Consider the following 17,574-nt stretch of genomic DNA (forward strand, 5'->3'; position numbering starts at 1 on the left):
TTTGGGGCTTAAAATGTCCTCCTTACCTCTATTGACATTTGTAATCTTTCTCCTACCTCCTTGAACAATGGATTGTAGCAACTTTTCATGTCCTTGTGAGTTCAGTCTGTTATTCATATCATTTATGTGTCAGTTTCCACTGACTTTTCTCTTCATTATGGGCTTCATTATTCAGTTTCTGGGCATATCTCCTGGTCCTTTATTGTATGACAGGTATTTTTTCATTTTAGCTTGTTGGAATGCTAGATAATTTCATATTTTTAGACAAGATTTTAAAAATTTATTTCTATTTATGAGTATGTTTATGTGTCTGTGTGAGTGAATGTCACATGTGTATGAGTGCTCACAGAGGCCAGAAGAGGGTGTTGAATCCCTTAGTTACAGGAGTTACAGGTATTATAGGTGGTTGTGATCCCAGATTCCCCCCCCCCCCCCCCCGCATATAGGTCTGAACTCAGGTCCTCTGCAAGAGCAGCAACCACTCTTAATTAGCTTATAAAGTAGTGGGTTTCCATAAAGGATTTTCGAATACATCCGTAGTTTTGGTTAATCCATCTCCACCTGTCTCCAACTCCTATCATGATCTAACCCCGTATTTCCCCTATTGTTGTGTCACATGTACCCTTCCCATCCTACTCTCATGGGCCCTCTCTAGCTTTCTGACCTCTGTAGACACTACAGGTTAAGCACACAAATCTAACATTGCTAAGCTGGAAGCCACATGTGAGAGAGAATGCACAGTGTTTGTCCTTCTGGGCCTGGGTTACTTCATAGAACATTTTCAGCTTCCACCCGTTTTCCTGCAGATTTCATAATTTCATGAGTAAAACTTATCTTCATATGTTCATGGATTCTTTTGCTTTTCCCTTCACATCTTTAAGCAACATGCTTATGTAATTACAACAATTGATTTCTGTTCTTCTCACCTAGAAAAACTAGGGTTTTACTTTTTTTTTTTAATTTTCAATTTTTTGGTCTTTTTGAGACAAGGTCTCCCTGTAGCCCCAGCTGTCCTGGAACTCACTATGTAGACCAGGCTGGCCTTCAACTCACAGAGATCTGCCTGCTTCTGCCTCCCAAGTGCTGGGATTAAAGGTGTGCGCCACCACACCCGGCCGGGTTTTATTTTTTAATCTCTATTTTTTAGTTCTTTTTGAGACAGGGTCTCCATGTAGCCCCAGCTGGCCTGGAACTCACTAAGTAGACCAGGTTGGCCTTGAACTTAGAGATCTGCCTGCCTCTGCCTCCCAAGTGTTGGGACTAAAGGCGTGTGACACCACACCCGGCTAACTTTTACCTTTACATGTGTCAAGTACTCTATCCCTTATATCTTTTTGAAACTCTTACAGAGCTGCTCTGATCTGGCTGAGATGTCCTCTACATCCTGAGGTATCACTGTCATCCTGGAATCTCTATTTCTACTTTGGGGATTCCCTTTGGCTCTGACATTGGACTCCTTGTCTTCTGTTTTCTGCCTTCTTTCTTGGGTTTTTCTCTTGTTTTAGGTAACCGTCTCTTTCAATAGCTTCCTCAGAAAAAGTACAAGAGAGGTACTTTTTTTCCCTTTCATGTTTGTGTGTGTGGTATGTATGCATGTGTTCATGTGTGTTTGGGTGTTGGCACACATGTATGTGTTTCTGTGTGGAGCTCTGAGGTAATATCGGGAATCTTTCTCTGTTGCTCTTTCACTTTTTCTTTGAGGCAGGGTCTCTTAAACCCAGAACTCTGATTTGGCTAATTTCCCTAGCCAGCTTGCTGGGGGTGGAGAGGGGTTGGGGATCCCCTGTATCTGCCTTCCATGGAATTAGGTGGTGTCCATGTTAGCCTGGTATTTCCATGTGCTCTTGACCAGTCCTTTAGTTTGCACAGCAAGAACTTTAACTGTTGCATCATCTCTGCAGTAATTTTTTTTTTAGATTTTGCATATCTGAGTAGGCATTAAATGCTCAGACTAAGTAGTTAGATATAGAAGTGTAAGTCAAAAGTAATTTTCCTTTAGAATTTGGAAGACTTTCTTCTGTTGTTGTCTTTCAAAAAAATACTATTTTATGTGTATGAGTGTATTGCCTGCATGTATGTAAGTGCACTCATGTCATGCAATGCCTGTGGAAGTCAGAAGAGGACATTGGATCCCCAGGAACTGGAGTTATGGACAGTTGTTAGCTGCCATTTGGGTGCTGGGAACTGAACCCAGGTCCTTTGCAAGAGCAGTCAGTGCTCTTGACTGTGGAGCCTTCTCTCCAGCCCCTTCTGTGGTGGTCTTACTGTTGTTCAGAGGTCAGGTGGCATTCTGCTTCTTACTCCCTTGTCTGAAATATATTCTTTGGAAGCTTTTTATGTTCTCAGGGTTTGAAAGTTCATGTTTGCTGGTGTCTGTTTTTACCCATCACTTATGGATGTAAGAAGCTTCTCTCTAGGAGTTTCTTTCATCATATCTTGCAGTTTGGGGACATTTCCATGAACTACTTTGCTAATCTTCCATCTTCTTTTTTCTCTTACACCTGCATTCAAATAGCACCTTTTAGATTGATCCTTGTATTAGTTTCGTTGCTGTGATAAAACACCATGACCAGTGCAACTTATAGAAGGAAGAGTTTATTTGGGTTTATGGTTCCAGAGGGAGAAGACATCAGGGTGGGGCAGGCATGGCAGCACCTGGCAGCCAAAGCAGGAAGCTGAGCACTCACATCTTCAAGCACATTCAGGAAGCAGAGAGAAACTGGGTGGGAAGAGGCAGTGAAGTCTCAGAGCTCTCCCCTAGGTCACACTTCCTCCAGCAAGGCCACACTCCTAAAGGTTCCATGACCTCCCTAACAGCACCAACAGCTGACCTTGTGTTCAAATGCTTGAGCCTATGGGGACATTGTCATCCAACCACCGCAGCCTTCTACTTTTTTCTTTTCATTTTTCCATCTTTTAAAAAATATTTTATTTTTTTTTATTTTGTGTGTATGCATGTATTGCCTACATGTAGATAAGTACACCCGTGTCATGCATTGCCCGTGGAAGACAGAAGAGGCTGTCGGGTCCCCTGGAACTGGAGTTACAGACAGTTGTTAGCTGCCATGTGGGTGCTGGGATTTGAACCCAGGTCTTTGCAAGAACAGTCAGTGCTCTTAACTACTGAGCTATCTCTCCAGCCCCCCATTTTTTTTTTTTAATCTTTTGGGAAATTTTCTTTATTTTCTAAAATTGCCTACTTAATGCTTTATTTTTCCCATCAGTCTTTACCACCTAAAACTTTTTCTCTTGGCCTCGTCTTTTGGGATGAAGTCTGTTAAGGCTGTAATTGTTTCAGAAAATAGAAAATTTCTCTAGCATTTTTCTTCTCGCACAGTCTGTACCCTCCAGGTTACTTTCTTGGGTTTGTTTGGCACTTTCCCTGTAATGCTCTTCTCAAGTGTTGGTGACTATAGCTTTCTACTGTTACAGTGAAAGTTCCATGCATCCAAGCAAATGGGTCTATTGTTTATAGGCTCCAGGTAGGATGATCTGGCTAGAATATTTTGTTGGGGAATCTGTGATGTAAATATTTTTAGGTCTGATCATATTTAAAGTATAAAATGGTGGTGGTTTAGTGTTGAGATACTAGCTTGCTTTCTGTTGCTGTGATAAGACACTGAATAAATGCAAGTTGGGGAGGAAAGAGTTAATTTCATCTTACCACTCCCCAGTCTCACAATCCAATACTGAGGAGAATCAGGACATTAACTCAAATTTGGAGCTGAAGCAGACACCACAGAGGAATGCTGTTTACTGGCTTGCTCCCTGGGCTTGCTCAGTTACCTCTCTTATATAGCCCAGGCCCACCTGCCTAGGGATAACACCACCCACAGTGGACTGGGCCCTCCTACATCAATTAGGAATTAAGGAAATGCCTCGTAGACATGGCCAAGGCCAATCTGATAGAGGAAGTTCCTTGGGGTTCCCTCTTCCTAGGTGTCTCTAGTTTGTGTCAAGTTGACAAAAACAAGCACAGTGGTCCCTTGTCAACTTGACACACAAACATGTCACTCTTAAACCATAACCTTTCCTTTCCTGTTCATCCCCAAGATCTCATGCTAATATCACAATATAAAACAGTACAATTTAAAAAGTCCCACAGTCTTTAAAAAATAAACTCTTTAAAAGTTCAAAGTCTCTTTAAAATAACCAAAAATCTCTTAAATATGGGCTCCTGTAAAAATAAAAGAAAGTTAAATATTTTCTTATTTCAAAAGGGAAGAACCAGGCACACTTACACAAACCCAAATAACAACGTAGATCAATGTCTTTGATGTCTGGGTCTCACTCTTGATCTTCTGGGCTTCAAAGGCATTGGACACTCACACTTCTTTGGTTCTCCCATCACAACACACAGCTTATCTAGGCTTAGGCCAGCCCCATTTCACACCTGCCACTGTCCTTGGTGGCCATTCCATGATCCTGGCATCCCCAGTGCCCTCTTCACTGCAACTGAAGCTGCGTCTTCAGCAGTGGGCCTCTCCTGGCCTTTCTGCAGGGTTTTCAATCCTGTCACATGGTGCTAAGCCTTGTCTTCTCTCCATGAACCCTCCAGTCCTGGAGCCTCCATTACAGCTGAGGCTACTCCTTTAGTGACCTCTTGGCCTCTCTGCAGAGATTCCAATCCTGATATATGGTGTCAAGCTTGTTCATGACCTTCATGCCCTCAAAACTACTAGCATGTAGCAGACTCTATAAAACATAACCAATTCGGCTACCAACTTGAGATGCAGCCTAATCCTACTACCTCCAGGGTCTGTGTGCTGACTTTGGGGAAACACTTCCCAGATTTCACCTTAGTGATGCTGGTCTTTTATTAATCACAGCCAACCAGCATCAGTTGTTCCAGTAAAGCAAAGGCTTCACTTCAGTGGTGCTGGTCTCTTGTTCATCACAGCCTATTCTTCAGTCCCAGCTGACCAGGACCTACAGGTTCTCAATTCAAAATATCACATGAAAAGCCCTGCTTGAGTCTTTGCTTCCCTCTGAAAGTTTCCAAAGCCAGAATTCCATTGTCTACATTGCTCTCAGCATTGTATTGCATTTTAAGCACCATAACAGCTGCTCATTAAGCACGTCCAGTCCAGAGCTCCAAATATTTCCACAACCTGCTTCAAAAACATGATCAGGTCCATCACAGAAATACTCCACACTCCCGGTACCAGTTTCTGTCCTAGTTTGCTTTGTTGCTGTGATAAAACACTGACCAAATGCAACCTTGGGAGGAAAGGGTTTATTTAACCTTATAACTCCTTGGTCCCTAATCCATTACTGAGGGAAGTCAGGGCAGGAACTGAAGCAGAGACCACAGAGGAATACTGCCTCCCCACCCATACTGAATTGTTTTATACATCCAGGCCCAGCTGTCTAAGGATGATATCACCCACAGTGGTCTGGGCCTTCCTGCATAGATTAGCAATAAACATAATGCCCTAAAGACATGCCCACAGGCCTGTCTGATGGAGGAAATTCTTTGAGATTCCACCTTCCCAGATGTCCCTGGTTTGTGTCAAGTTGACGAAAACTAATTAGCACAGATGGAGATAATCAACATTAGTATGTAGACTTCATTTATGTGTCTTGTTTTCAGTACATATGGTATCTTTCCTGAATTGCTCTTTCCTGAATGTTGGGTTATGTAAGGAATCAACTACATGGACTTGGGGATGGGGATCGGACATGGAATTGCCTTGAAAACAGATTCTTGAGGGATCTTTTTAAAAATTATTTAAAAAATTTTATGTGTATGAGTGTATTGCCTGCATGTGTGTAAGTGCACCTGTGTCCTGCAATGCCCACGAAGGTCATAAGAGGGCGTCGGATCCCTTGGACGTGGAGTTACAGATGGTTGTTAGCTACCATGTGGGTGCTGGGACTCCAACCCTGGTCCTCTGCAAGAGCAGCCAGTGCTCTTCACTGCTGAGCCATCTTTCCAGCCCCCAGTGGAGCTTCCTTTTTAAGACTCATCTTCACTTACACTTTAAGAGGTACCTGGTGTAAATAATGTGTTAAATTTTTAGGGATTGTGCAACAATAGTGTGCTTACATGCAGGCAATACACTCATATACATAAAAATAATAAAATAAGATTTTTAGAGATAATATAGAGAAAATTGCATGTCTTACTGGTTCCCCATTGTTAGTTTAGGATTCAGCTTTGGTTCTCTAAACCAGTTACCATTTGTGTATCTGCTTTCCAGCTTTTTGAATATCTCTTCTTTTTCCTCTGGTTTGTGTGTTTTCTTCCTTTTCCTCCCCCTCCTCCCCCTCCTCTTCCTCCTCCTCCTCCTCTTCTTCCTCCTCTTCCTCCTCCTCCTCCTTCTTCCTCTGTTCCTGTAATAAACAACATGACCAAACCCCCTCCCCCCCCTCTCCTTTTTCTTTTCATTTTTAAAAACTCTTAAGTGTAGTTATAGTGAGATTTGGAGTGGTATTGAAAACTACTTTAAATTCCATCTTTAACCACAAATCCCAGGTATGAAGTTTGCTACAATGTACTTTAGCATAGGTAGACTATACTACTCAAAACTAGCTAGCTATCCTCCTTGGTGCACGCCTTTGATCCCAGCACTCGGGAGGCAGAGGCAGGCGATCCCTTGTGAGTTCAAGGCCAGCCTGGTCTACGTAGCAAGTTCCAGGCCAGTTGGGCCTACAGGGAGACCCTGTCTCAAAAAGACAAAACCCCCCCATCCAAGAAAGCCCCCCCCAACTCCCACCCCCTCAAAACTCCTGATTTTATTCAAAGCTTTAGTATACTTTTAAGATATTTTCTAGCCAGGTGTGGTGGTGCACGCCTTTATTGTGAGGCAGAGGCAGGTGGATCTCTATGAGTTCAAGGCCAGCCTGGTCTACGTAGTGAGTTCCAGGACAGCTAGGGCTACAGGGAGACCCTGTCTCAAAAAGACCAAAAAAAAAAAATTTTTTTTTCTCTGCTTTTCTAGGTGTCGACCTTTACTGTTTCAGCCATCAAAATCTCACAAGAAGGTTTTGAAAAAAATGTTGAAGTTTCTGGCTAAAGGGGAGATTTCTAAAGGAAGTTTTGAAGGTAAGATGAGCTCTGATCTGAAAATTCTGTATGGTAAATTGACTTCCTTCCCAGGTCCTTGCTTTCTCATCTCTCAGGTTAGGTAGAAGGAGGTTACCTCAGCCGTCTGCTAACATGATGGTGACACTGTTGGCACTGCCATTTCTCAAGGGCACAGGCTAGTGGCCTGCAAGCTTCTAGGCAGTTCTCCTGTTTCCACCTCCCAACTTGGCTAGGAGAGCTGGGACTACAGATGTGTACCACCAAACCTGGCTTTTTCCTGGGTTCCAGGGATGAGCAGGGGTCAGGCTTGCACGGCTAGTGCTTTTACCTGCTGAGCCATCTCCCTGGCCCCATTTGGTCATTATTCAGCAAAGTGACTGTCCACTCTTTGTATACATTTAGATGCATCTAAGCATCCTCTTCTGTAGAAGAGTATGCTTTCTGTTTACATCACAAGGACATACTAGAATCAAGTAAGATAAGTGATCAAAGCATCCGGAAAACAAAAATTTCAACAAACCCAAGAAATCACATCCCTAAAGTTGTCCTTTGACCTCCACGTGGGGGCATGGCATATAAGTGCCTGTATGCACACACATCACATACACACATGCAATTTTCCTGAGTGTGCTTCTTCACTAAATTGTATTGTATGAAATTATTTTTTAGTTGCCCAGTAAATTTAAGTTTTGAGTGACTTCCCTACCTGAAAGGTGATTAGTAGGACTGACTTGCCTTTTCAGATTTCTTAATATCTTTTTAACCATTAAGTTTTCCTGAGTGACGCGTAGTGTGGGAACACAACTGGGAATGCTGGTCTCAGAGCTTTGTCATTACTGCCTTAGCAAAGACCTCATCCTGGGACTGTCCCACCCTAGCTGTAGCTCACTGAGTCATCCCTCTAGCAGGTCTGGGTGCCTCCGGGGCCCTAGTCACTGCTGTAAGCCCTGCTGCAGGTGCTTCTTGCAGAGCCCTGAATGGACAACTTGGTATAGACATAGCTAAGCGGGGGACAGGAGGACAGAAAGCTTTGTTTTAGAGGTTCAGTGCCAGTTAGAGCTTTGTACATGTTAAGAGTTTTGGTATGGGGCTGGAGAGATGACACAGAGGTTAAGAACACGGCTGCTCTTGCAGAGACCTGGGTTTGAATCCCAGCACCCACATGGTGGGTAACAACCGTTTGTAACTTCACTTCTAGGGGATCTAACGCCCTCTTCTGTCTTCCGGGGCGTTTGTAACTTCACTTCTAGGGGATCTAACGCCCTCTTCTGTCTTCCGGGGCATTGCACGACATGGGTGCACTTACATAAATGCAGGCATAACACTCATACACATAAAAATAAATTTACAAAAAAGTTTTGGTATAGCTCTGATTAGTATTACATGTGCATATGTAATATTAGTATTACATGTACATACTTATGATTACATTAAGGATTAAATAAGTTTTGTTTGTGAATTTTTTTGTTTGTGTGTCCAGAAATCATGGTTTAAGTTTCAAACGTTAATGTGCACATAAGCTTCGAGGATATAGTTCATTTGTAAATTGATGATTGCTTATGTTTTCATGTGGCTTGTACATTTGGCTCTTTATTTAACTTACAGGCTCCTGAATTTTTTTTTTTTTTTTTTTTTTTTTTTTTGAGATGGAGTCTTCCTGTAGCCCAAGCTGGCCTGGGACTCACTATATAGACCAAGCTGGTCTCGATCTCACAGAGATCTGCCTGCCTCTGCTTCTTGAGTGCTGGGATTAAAGGCATGTGCCACCATGCCTGGCTTCTCTGAATTATTTGTGTCTGAAACTGACTTCATAGGAGTGATGTCCTCACCAGAGCAAAGCCTAAACAGCTATGACAAAGACACTAAATGTATTGAATTAACAGTGATAACAATCTGCTCTCTCCTCACATAGCAACTCAGTGTGGATGTTCCAGATGAGCCTTCAGTCTGTTCCTCCTCAGCTTGTGTTCTGAAGGACACTCTGGTTTTTCTTAGCCTAGCCAGTGATAAGGGGAAACACTTGATCTTAAGTCATAATTTTCTTCTAAAGTGAGACAGAATTGAGTATGTTGGATGGATTGTGCTCCATCCCTAACTTGACCACAACTTGCAGAGACAGGCGGTGGACCGTCCTGTTACCAGTGCCAGGTTCAGGTGTGCTGCTCTTGCTTGGGAAGGCAGGAGAGTGGATTTGGCCGATACACAGCAAGACCTGCCACAGTGGGTAAGACGGTCGCTGTACTCACGTGCATCTTGAGTGTGTCAGATGATGTAGCTGATGGGTTTTCATTTTTCTCTGATTTGTAGATGAGCCCATGGATTCCACAATGGAGGATGCTGTTGGTGGTGACTTTGCATTAATAAATAAGTTGGATCTAAAGTGTGATCTTAAAACACTCAGCAGTGACCTCAAAGCAAGCATAGAGAGTGAAGAAAAGAAGAAAGAAAAAAGTTCAAAGAAAGAAGGATCTAATGAATTAATAGATCCCCAGGTGATAGAGGAGAAGCTGGGCTCTGGTGAACCATCACATTCAATCAAAGTTCATAGAGGTCCTAAGCCAGGTAGTGTATAATTGATAGCAGGTCATACCAGCCGTGTTTCTCTTTGCTTGAGCCATTGGAGTTCTTGGGCCCTACCGCGTTTAAGAAGATGGCCTGCTTATGAACTCTATGTAACAGAACCCTCCTTTACACAACTTACTATCAACTTGACTTTAGGTGGACAGATCCTATCTTTTAAAAATATTTTTTTGCTTTTATGAGACAGTCTCAATATATAGCACTGATTGACCACAAACTCATGATCATCTGCCTTAACCTCCTGAGGACTGGGGTTACATTTTTATGCCCCCTCTACTGGTTCAAATCATGCCTTTTAAAACTACTATGTTTAAAAACTGGTATTAAACCTTTTCTCAAATATAGTCTGTTTCATTTCATCTTACTTAGAGCTTTGACAGATTTTTGTCAGCATAAAGGTACAGTCACGAACATTGTTATTTTTGGTATTGTGGAATACTGTAAATTTCAAATATTATTTCCAAAAATGTTCAAGAAATACTTATCATTAAATTTTTAATGTAATGCTAGGATTTTAATGTTTAACTTCATTAAGTGGTGTACGATCCCACCCCCCCCCCCATATTCTTACTTACAAAAGAATTAGGTTTGGGATGTCAAGATGGCTTAGGTAAATGTGCTTGCTCTATTAGTCCTGATGACCTGAGTTTGGTCCCCAGAACCCACATGGTTGAAGGAGAGGACCAACTGGATCAAGTTGTCCTCAGATCTCTACACACACACACACACACACACACACACACACACATACATACATATATAAATAAACAGATAAATAAATGTGTATGAAAAAATTGGGCTTAAAATTTTATACATTAGTTTGTGTTGGACAGAGACTTTTACAAAATTCATAAAATGTGAAGGTACATAGTAACGATGCTTCAGATTTTTGTTTTGTTTGTTTGAGACGAGGTCTCCCTGTAGCCCCAGCTGGCCTGGAATTTGCTGTGTAGACCAGGCTGGCCTCCATTTCACAGAGATCCGCCTGCCTCTGCCTCTGCTGGGATTAAAGGGGTGTGCCACCATGCCTAGTTCTGCACTTTTATTTTTTTTAATTAATTTTTTATTTTGTTGTATGCATGATGTGGGTGTATTGGTGTTTGTGCTGTGCTGTGTGTGTGTGTGTGTAGGGGTGGGGGGGCATGTGCGATATATGATTATGTGTGAGGGTGCATAGGCCAGAGAACAAGTCTGGAGTCAATTCTCTCCTCTCCTTCCATCTTTACTTGGGTTCTGAGGCTCAAACTCAGATTGCTGCTTGCCATCTTGTTAGACCCTGTACTTTTCTAAAAAAATTTTTTTATTTTTATTTTACGTGTTTGAGTGTATTGCCTGCATGTATGTAAGTGCACCCGTGTTGTGCAGTGCCCACGGAGATCAGAGGATGGTGTTGAATCTCCTGGAATTGGAGTTACAGATGGTTGTTAGCCCTCATATGGGTGCTGGCGGTTTAACCTGTTCTTCCTTCCCATTTCTGTACACTGATAGTTGGATCTAGAGCCTTTGATCAAATTCAGGGTTAAAATTTCTTCTGTTTTGAAGAGGGGCAAGTCTTAATTAGATTAAGGAATTATTTATCTGGGGTTACTGTAGAGGTTGGTGTTTTAAGGAAATAACATATTTGGATGTCTCAGTTTTTATTCGTGTTAATAGGGTACACGAAGCATAAATGGATTTGGGAATTGATACTCAGTCATTCATTTTGTATTCACCACCTGGGACACTGACCTCTAGCACTGTGTCCACAGAAACATTGAGCACAGTTCTGCAGTTCTCCCCACAGGAGATCTCTCATCAGGAACGTCACATGGAGCTGGAGAGGGCTCAGCAGTTAAGAGTACTGGGTGCTCTTTCGAAGACCAGGGTTCTGTTCCTAGCATCCACATGGTGGCTGACAACTGCCTGTAACTCCGGTTCTAGGGGATCCAATACCCTCTTTTGGCCTCTGCATGACATGGGTGCACTTAACATACATACAGGCAAAACACTCATACACATTAAAAAAGAAAAAAAAATATGTGAGATTGAGACCTCCCCTCCAATGGGTTGAGTTTGGGGATTAGAAAGCCAGATGTGGTGCCACACATCTTTAATCCTAGCACTCAGTACACAGAGGCAGTAGAGGATCTCTATGATCTCTGAGTTGGAGGCCAGCCTGGTTGACATAGCAAGGTCTAGGGTTACATAATGAGACCCTGTCTCAAAACACCAAAAAACAACCAAAAAACAAAATAGGATGTGAGACTATTTTAAAGGATAGGAATCTTTGGAACTTCAAGTTCCATTTTATTTTAAAAATGCCACATGTGTATTCCTTTGGAATTGGAACTCATGAAGATTTCCTGTACTAGTCAGATCATTTGAAGTAAGGTAATTGTTCATAAAAATATTAAAAATTTCTCAGTTCATTCCTGGTGGTTTTTTTTTTCAGAGATCTGCCTGCCTCCACTACCCAAATGCTAGGATTAAAGGCTTGTACCACCATGCCCAGTTTAAGAATTCTCTTTAATTAAAAACAGAAACAAAATCCACCAGAGTCTCTTCTGGATTCAGAGAAATGTTCCTAGAAATGTGAACCAGAGAAGCAAAAGATTCTTGGTTTGATGATTTCTACTTATAGAAGCAGAGAAATGGGTAGATACTTAAAATGTATGAATGAAGGCTGAAGAGATGATGCAGCGGTTAAGAGCACTGGCTGTGCTTGGAGAGTACCCGGGTTTGGTTCCCAGCACATATGTGGCAGCTAACAACCATCTGTAACTCTAGTTCCAGGGGATCTGTTGCTCTCTGGCCTCCATGAAGGCTAAATACATACACATAAAATAATAAATAAAATAAATGAATAAATTTTCAACAAGAGCTGCCTTAAAAAGTTTCTGTTACTATTTGATTTATAAGACTCTTAGCTGAGTGTGGTGGTGCATACCTTTAGTCCCAGAGGCAGGCGAATCTCTTAAGTTCAAGGACAGCCTGGTCTACATAGTGAGTTCAAGGCCAGTTGGGGATACAGGGAGACCCTGTCTCAAAAAAAAAACCAAAATGAAGACTCTTGGAGAAAACATTCTCAAAGGCGGGCATGGTGGTGCACTCCTGTAGTCCCAAGCACTTGGGAGGGGGAGGTAGGTGAATCTCTGTGAGGTCAAGGCCAACCTTGTCTACATAGTGAGTTCCAGGCCAGCTGGGGTTACAGAAGAGACTTTTCTCAAGACAAAAAAAAATTTTTTTTTAGAGGGGCTGGAGAGATAGCTCAGCAGTTAGGACCAATGGCTGCTCTTGCAGAGGATCTGGGTTTGATTCCCAGCACCCACATGGCAGCGAACAACTGTCCATAACTCCAGTTCCAGGGGATTTGATGCCCTCTTCTGACCTCTGAGGGCATTGCATGACGGGTGCTCTAACATTCAGGCACATAAAATAAAAATACATAAAATATTAAAAAGACATTTCTAGAGCCTATGTCATTGGTCTGATATTTTGAAATTCTTTTCAGGTAAAGGGGCGGATTTGAGTAAGCCTCCATGTCGAAAAGCGAAGGAAATGCGTAAAGAAAGGAGACAGTTGAAACTCAGGCAGCAGGCACCCGCTGGAGCCTTTGAGGGGCTCCAGGCTCCAGGCCAGCCAGCGTCTTCCTTACCAAAGGCTAAATCCAATCAGCCCAAATCCCTTGAAGATTTAATTTTTGAGTCTTCACCAGAGAATGCATCACACAAGTTAGAGGTACTTTAGGGAAGGGGGTAGATTGTGGTTGGTTTATTTTGTTGTGTGTTGGGTTTGTATTTTCTTTAAAATAATGCTTGTCAGTTGATACTTTACTATTTAAATAATGAAAAATTAGAATTGAGTAGCTTTTGTGTTAGAGCAAATCAACTGCTATTTGAGAAGAATTTTCTTAAAGTTTTGAAAATATGTTAATCAGCTATTAAAATTATGATAAAATTCCAATTTTAGTATGTTATTAAGCAGGTTACCCTGGCTTTTTGTGTCCCTTGATTGAGCTTAAGTAGTTTGAAAAAGAAAAATATCTGGGCTGGAGAGATGACTCAGCGTTTAAGAACACTAGTTGTTCTTACAGAAGACCTGGGTTCAAATCTCAGCACCCACATGGCAGCTAAGAACTGGCCGTAACTCCAGTCCCAGGGGATCTGACAGCCTCTTCTGACCTTCTTGAACATTGTACAATACAGGTGCATTTACCTACATGCGGGCAATACACGAATACACATAAAATAAAAATAATAAATGAAATAAAAAGTTTTATAAAAAGGGAAAATATCTTAACATTTTATTTTGGATTTAAATAGTGATAGTTTAGATATTAAGACTGGGTCATAATACGCAAATCACTGTTTTATCCTAATATTCTAATCTAAATCTTGATCAGGGTAGTAACCATGGTCACATATGCAAACCCGTAGTTAGAAATTAAATAAAGGTACTAATTTATGCAACCAAAATCTTTTCTCAATAAGAAATCCCAGCTAATTTATGTATGATTTGTGTGTGTGTGTGTGTGTATGCTTAAACCCCAGTTTTTCCAAAATGGAATTTCCAAAATGTTTTATATTTTGAAAACAAATTGAATTTCTCAATATTAATTGTATATACATTAAATTCTCCTCCAGAGCATTAACCATAACATGTGCCAGGCATGGTGGTGCATGCCTTTAATCCCAGCACTTGGGAGGCAGAGGCAGGTGGATCCTTGTGAGTTCAGGGCCAGCCTGGTCTACATAATGAGTTCAGGTCAGCTGGGACTACAGGGAGACCCTGTCTCAAAAAGACAAAAAAAAAAAAAGTTCTGCCTGATTTGAATTTGCAGCTTAATATCATCCAAAAATATTAATGCTAATCTTGACAGAGAAATTAATTTTGGGGCTGAGGAGATGACTCAGTGGGTAAGCCTGGTCTATAGCATGAGGACCCGAGTTCTAATTCCCAGCACCCATATAAAAAGCAGGGCATGGCTATGTGTGTGTAGCCCTAGTATCGGGGGGCGGGTGTGGACCCCCAGACCTTGTTGCTGGCCAAATGACAAACTTCCTGTTCAGTGAGAAACAGTGGAGTGAGCACCATGGGGGCGAACCCTGCATCCTGCTCTGGTCTCCACATGCTTGCACATGGGCCTGTGCACTTATGTGCATGCATGCACACCTCAAACACACGCACACACACAGAAATTAAAATCAATTTTGATGTATTCCAAGCCTTGGTGTGATAGATATATCGCGAGACATTTTATTTTAGCAGTTTTGAGTATTACAACTACTTGTTACATTGATTTTGGTATTGACTTTTCTTCAATCCTGTATAGGATTGAACATTACTACTTAAAATAGTTTATAAGGAGGTTTTTATGTTTTGATCATAAATAGTATATTCTGGGAGCCATCCACACCTCACATAATAGGTCTGTAGGCATCAGCATTTACACTTTTAGTATAGTAGTATCTAGGGTGCAAGGGACTTGTTATCTACTGTCACTCTTTGCAGAAGAATTACTTCTCATGGCAGACACGAAGTATCCAGTTATGCTTTTATTGTATTGCATTTGATGTTGCTTTACTAGTCTGTTGTACTACATCTTAACTGGTTCGTAATTAAAATAAGGTAAATGTTAGAGGTACTATGCACATCATTGTTTTAAATTTATTCTCATTTCACATATGAAGAAAATAAAGCACAGAGATGCTGGTTTACTTGTCCAAGCTGTTCGTATCATAAGACAGGAGCAAAGGAAACAGCAGCAGTCTTTACTGTGAAGTAGACACCCTTTGTGAGCTCTGCCTTTTATTCGTACACCATCATAGTTTCATAGTTAATGATGATGAATAAAAGTATCCGAAGATATAGACACAGTTTTTAATCTTTCTGGTTGACTCGCTTATAGTGGGTTATGGACGACGGAAATGAAAGGTACATTCTTGTGTCTGTATGATTAGTGCTGATTGGAGCTGCCAGTTTATAGTCCGCAGGCCTAAGTCTGTCATCAGAGGGGTGAGGCTTAGCATTTAGAGCGAGCCTTCTTGGCCTTAAGGAGGCAATGGGCTGTAGCAATAACTTTTCTTCATTTACTACCTTAGTTGGTTTTCTAATGTTAAAATATTATGCGTATAGTATTTAGTATTTGTTGAAATATTGTTTTGAATGAGAATTTCTGTTAGTGCATATTCTGCAGGGTGAATAGATGAATGAATTAATGGACATTGTTTTTTAACTCCTTCTGAAGGTGAGGGTGGTGAGATCTTCTCCGCCAAGTCCTCAGTTCAAAGCCACATTTCAGGAATCTTACCAGGTCTATAAGCGTTACCAGATGGTTATTCACAAGGATCCACCTGATAAACCAACTGTGAGCCAGGTCAGCAGACCAAGTATGACCGTTTGGTTTACTTGTGCTACGTTTTTATTTTCAGTTTGCACCATATCTGCACAAAAACAGGGCTCAGTTAATGGGCATGCTGTAAAGGTAAATTTTACCTATTGTCATGTTAAGTGCCAGTCATATAATTTCAAAGTGGAAAGTCACATGTAAAGTTACCTTTATTTAAAGTTACATTTTTTTTTTTTTTGCATTAACCTAAAAGTTTTTAGGGGAGTGCTAAGTTAAAAAAACCTGTGAGACAAACTTCTTACTTTTATGATAGATATGTTTTACCTGATGTGGTTAATATACTTTATCCAGTTTTAAAAGCCATATCTAGAAAGAGTTCAGAGCTAAATTATTCCTTATTAATGTGCTACCCATATGTCATAGAGGTGGGCTGGAAAAGAAGACAGGGGAGGGTTTTAATAGACACCTTGTACACTTTGAATTTTGTAAATCGAATGACTCAGAACAGCTCTGGAAGAGAAAAAAGCCTAAAACGTCATTAATTAGAGGTTACAGCAGTATTGGCCATGACCACAGTAGCAGTAATGAGGAATGTATGTGGCAACACACCTCGTGGATAGAGGGGAAAACACAAGAAAACAAAACCAGATTGTCCTGGCCCTCGTGAGTTGAAGGTCCTCCTGTGTCAGTCAAAAGCTAGGGCTCAGGCTCCGTGCAGTTAGTCCGTTCTGGGATTGCTGCTTTGTGTCAAATCTAGTGCTAAGCTTTGAAAGTGGATTTGCGGAGATCTTCCTCTAGCCTCACCTTCAGAAGCAAGTCATCAGGTCAAGTTGGCTCAATAGCATTTGCTTGTATTCTCCTTGCTCTGAAGGTGAGGCTAGTCCCTGTCTCCTTTGAGGACCCAGAGTTCAAGTCGTCCTTCAGCCAGTCCTTTTCTTTATATGTCAAGTATCAGATGACCATACACCAGGATCCGCCTGATGAATGTGGAAAGACCGAGGTACTGTCTGTTATGTTTTTTCCTTTCTTGACAAGGCTGTGAAGAAGCACGGTATATCTTATCTGTGAAGTAGAGCTGGTGACTCTGTATTACTGAGCTCTTGTGAAAAGGAGTCAGACATAGCATTTTAAATCCTTCAGAAAAAAACAACTGTGAATTCAAGAGGTTTTCTTACACAAAATCCTCACAGGAAACCCGAGTGCATCATGTTAGATTTCTTTTTTTTCTTAAAAAAATTATTGAGAATTTCATACATGTATATAAGGTGTTTTGATCAAATCCATACCCACTCCCACCCCTCCAGATCCTCCTATGTCTCCCCATCACTTTTTCCTCACAACTTTATGTACTTTTTTTTTTTTTTTTCAAATGGGGCTTTTTGCTACTCTAACATTCCCTACTCTGAAGAGGTAATCCTAAAATCTTTTAGGGATTAGATAAGAGCTCCCAAAATACTTTTGCCATTTTTGGCCTTTGGAACAGAGTATGTTGCTAAGAGACCCAAGGACATTTTGAGTTTTAGCCAAGAAACTGGCTACTTTGGGGTCTTTCTACCCTAACTTCCTAGCCAATTCCTACCTCCTATTCTTAACACACCATCCTCTGAAGAGGTTACCCAAATTACCAATAGGGAAC

The 17,574-nt window shown here is 41.3% G+C and overlaps 1 protein-coding gene across 10 annotated transcripts in view; it reads left to right on the forward strand.

The window, feature by feature from the left end:
• Ate1 (arginyltransferase 1) overlaps window positions 1-17,574 on the forward strand; it is a 164,415-nt gene that overhangs the window by 10,318 nt on the left and 136,523 nt on the right. For 5 of the 10 annotated variants that reach the window (XM_029560730.1, XM_029560727.1, XM_029560726.1 and 2 more), the window contains 5 exons: window positions 6,945-7,048; window positions 9,338-9,592; window positions 13,101-13,327; window positions 15,837-15,965; window positions 16,810-16,938. In XM_029560730.1, coding sequence (XP_029416590.1) covers window positions 6,945-7,048; window positions 9,338-9,592; window positions 13,101-13,327; window positions 15,837-15,965; window positions 16,810-16,938 — 844 coding nt within the window. The remainder of the gene's footprint in view (window positions 1-6,944; window positions 7,049-9,337; window positions 9,593-13,100; window positions 13,328-15,836; window positions 15,966-16,809; window positions 16,939-17,574) is intronic. The other 5 variants (XM_008827281.3, XM_008827279.3, XM_008827280.3 and 2 more) reach the window with 3 other exon arrangements.

Source organism: Nannospalax galili, unplaced genomic scaffold (genome assembly GCF_000622305.1).
Source record: "Nannospalax galili isolate Female #2095 unplaced genomic scaffold, S.galili_v1.0 scaffold31, whole genome shotgun sequence".
NCBI lineage: Eukaryota > Metazoa > Chordata > Mammalia > Rodentia > Spalacidae > Nannospalax > Nannospalax galili.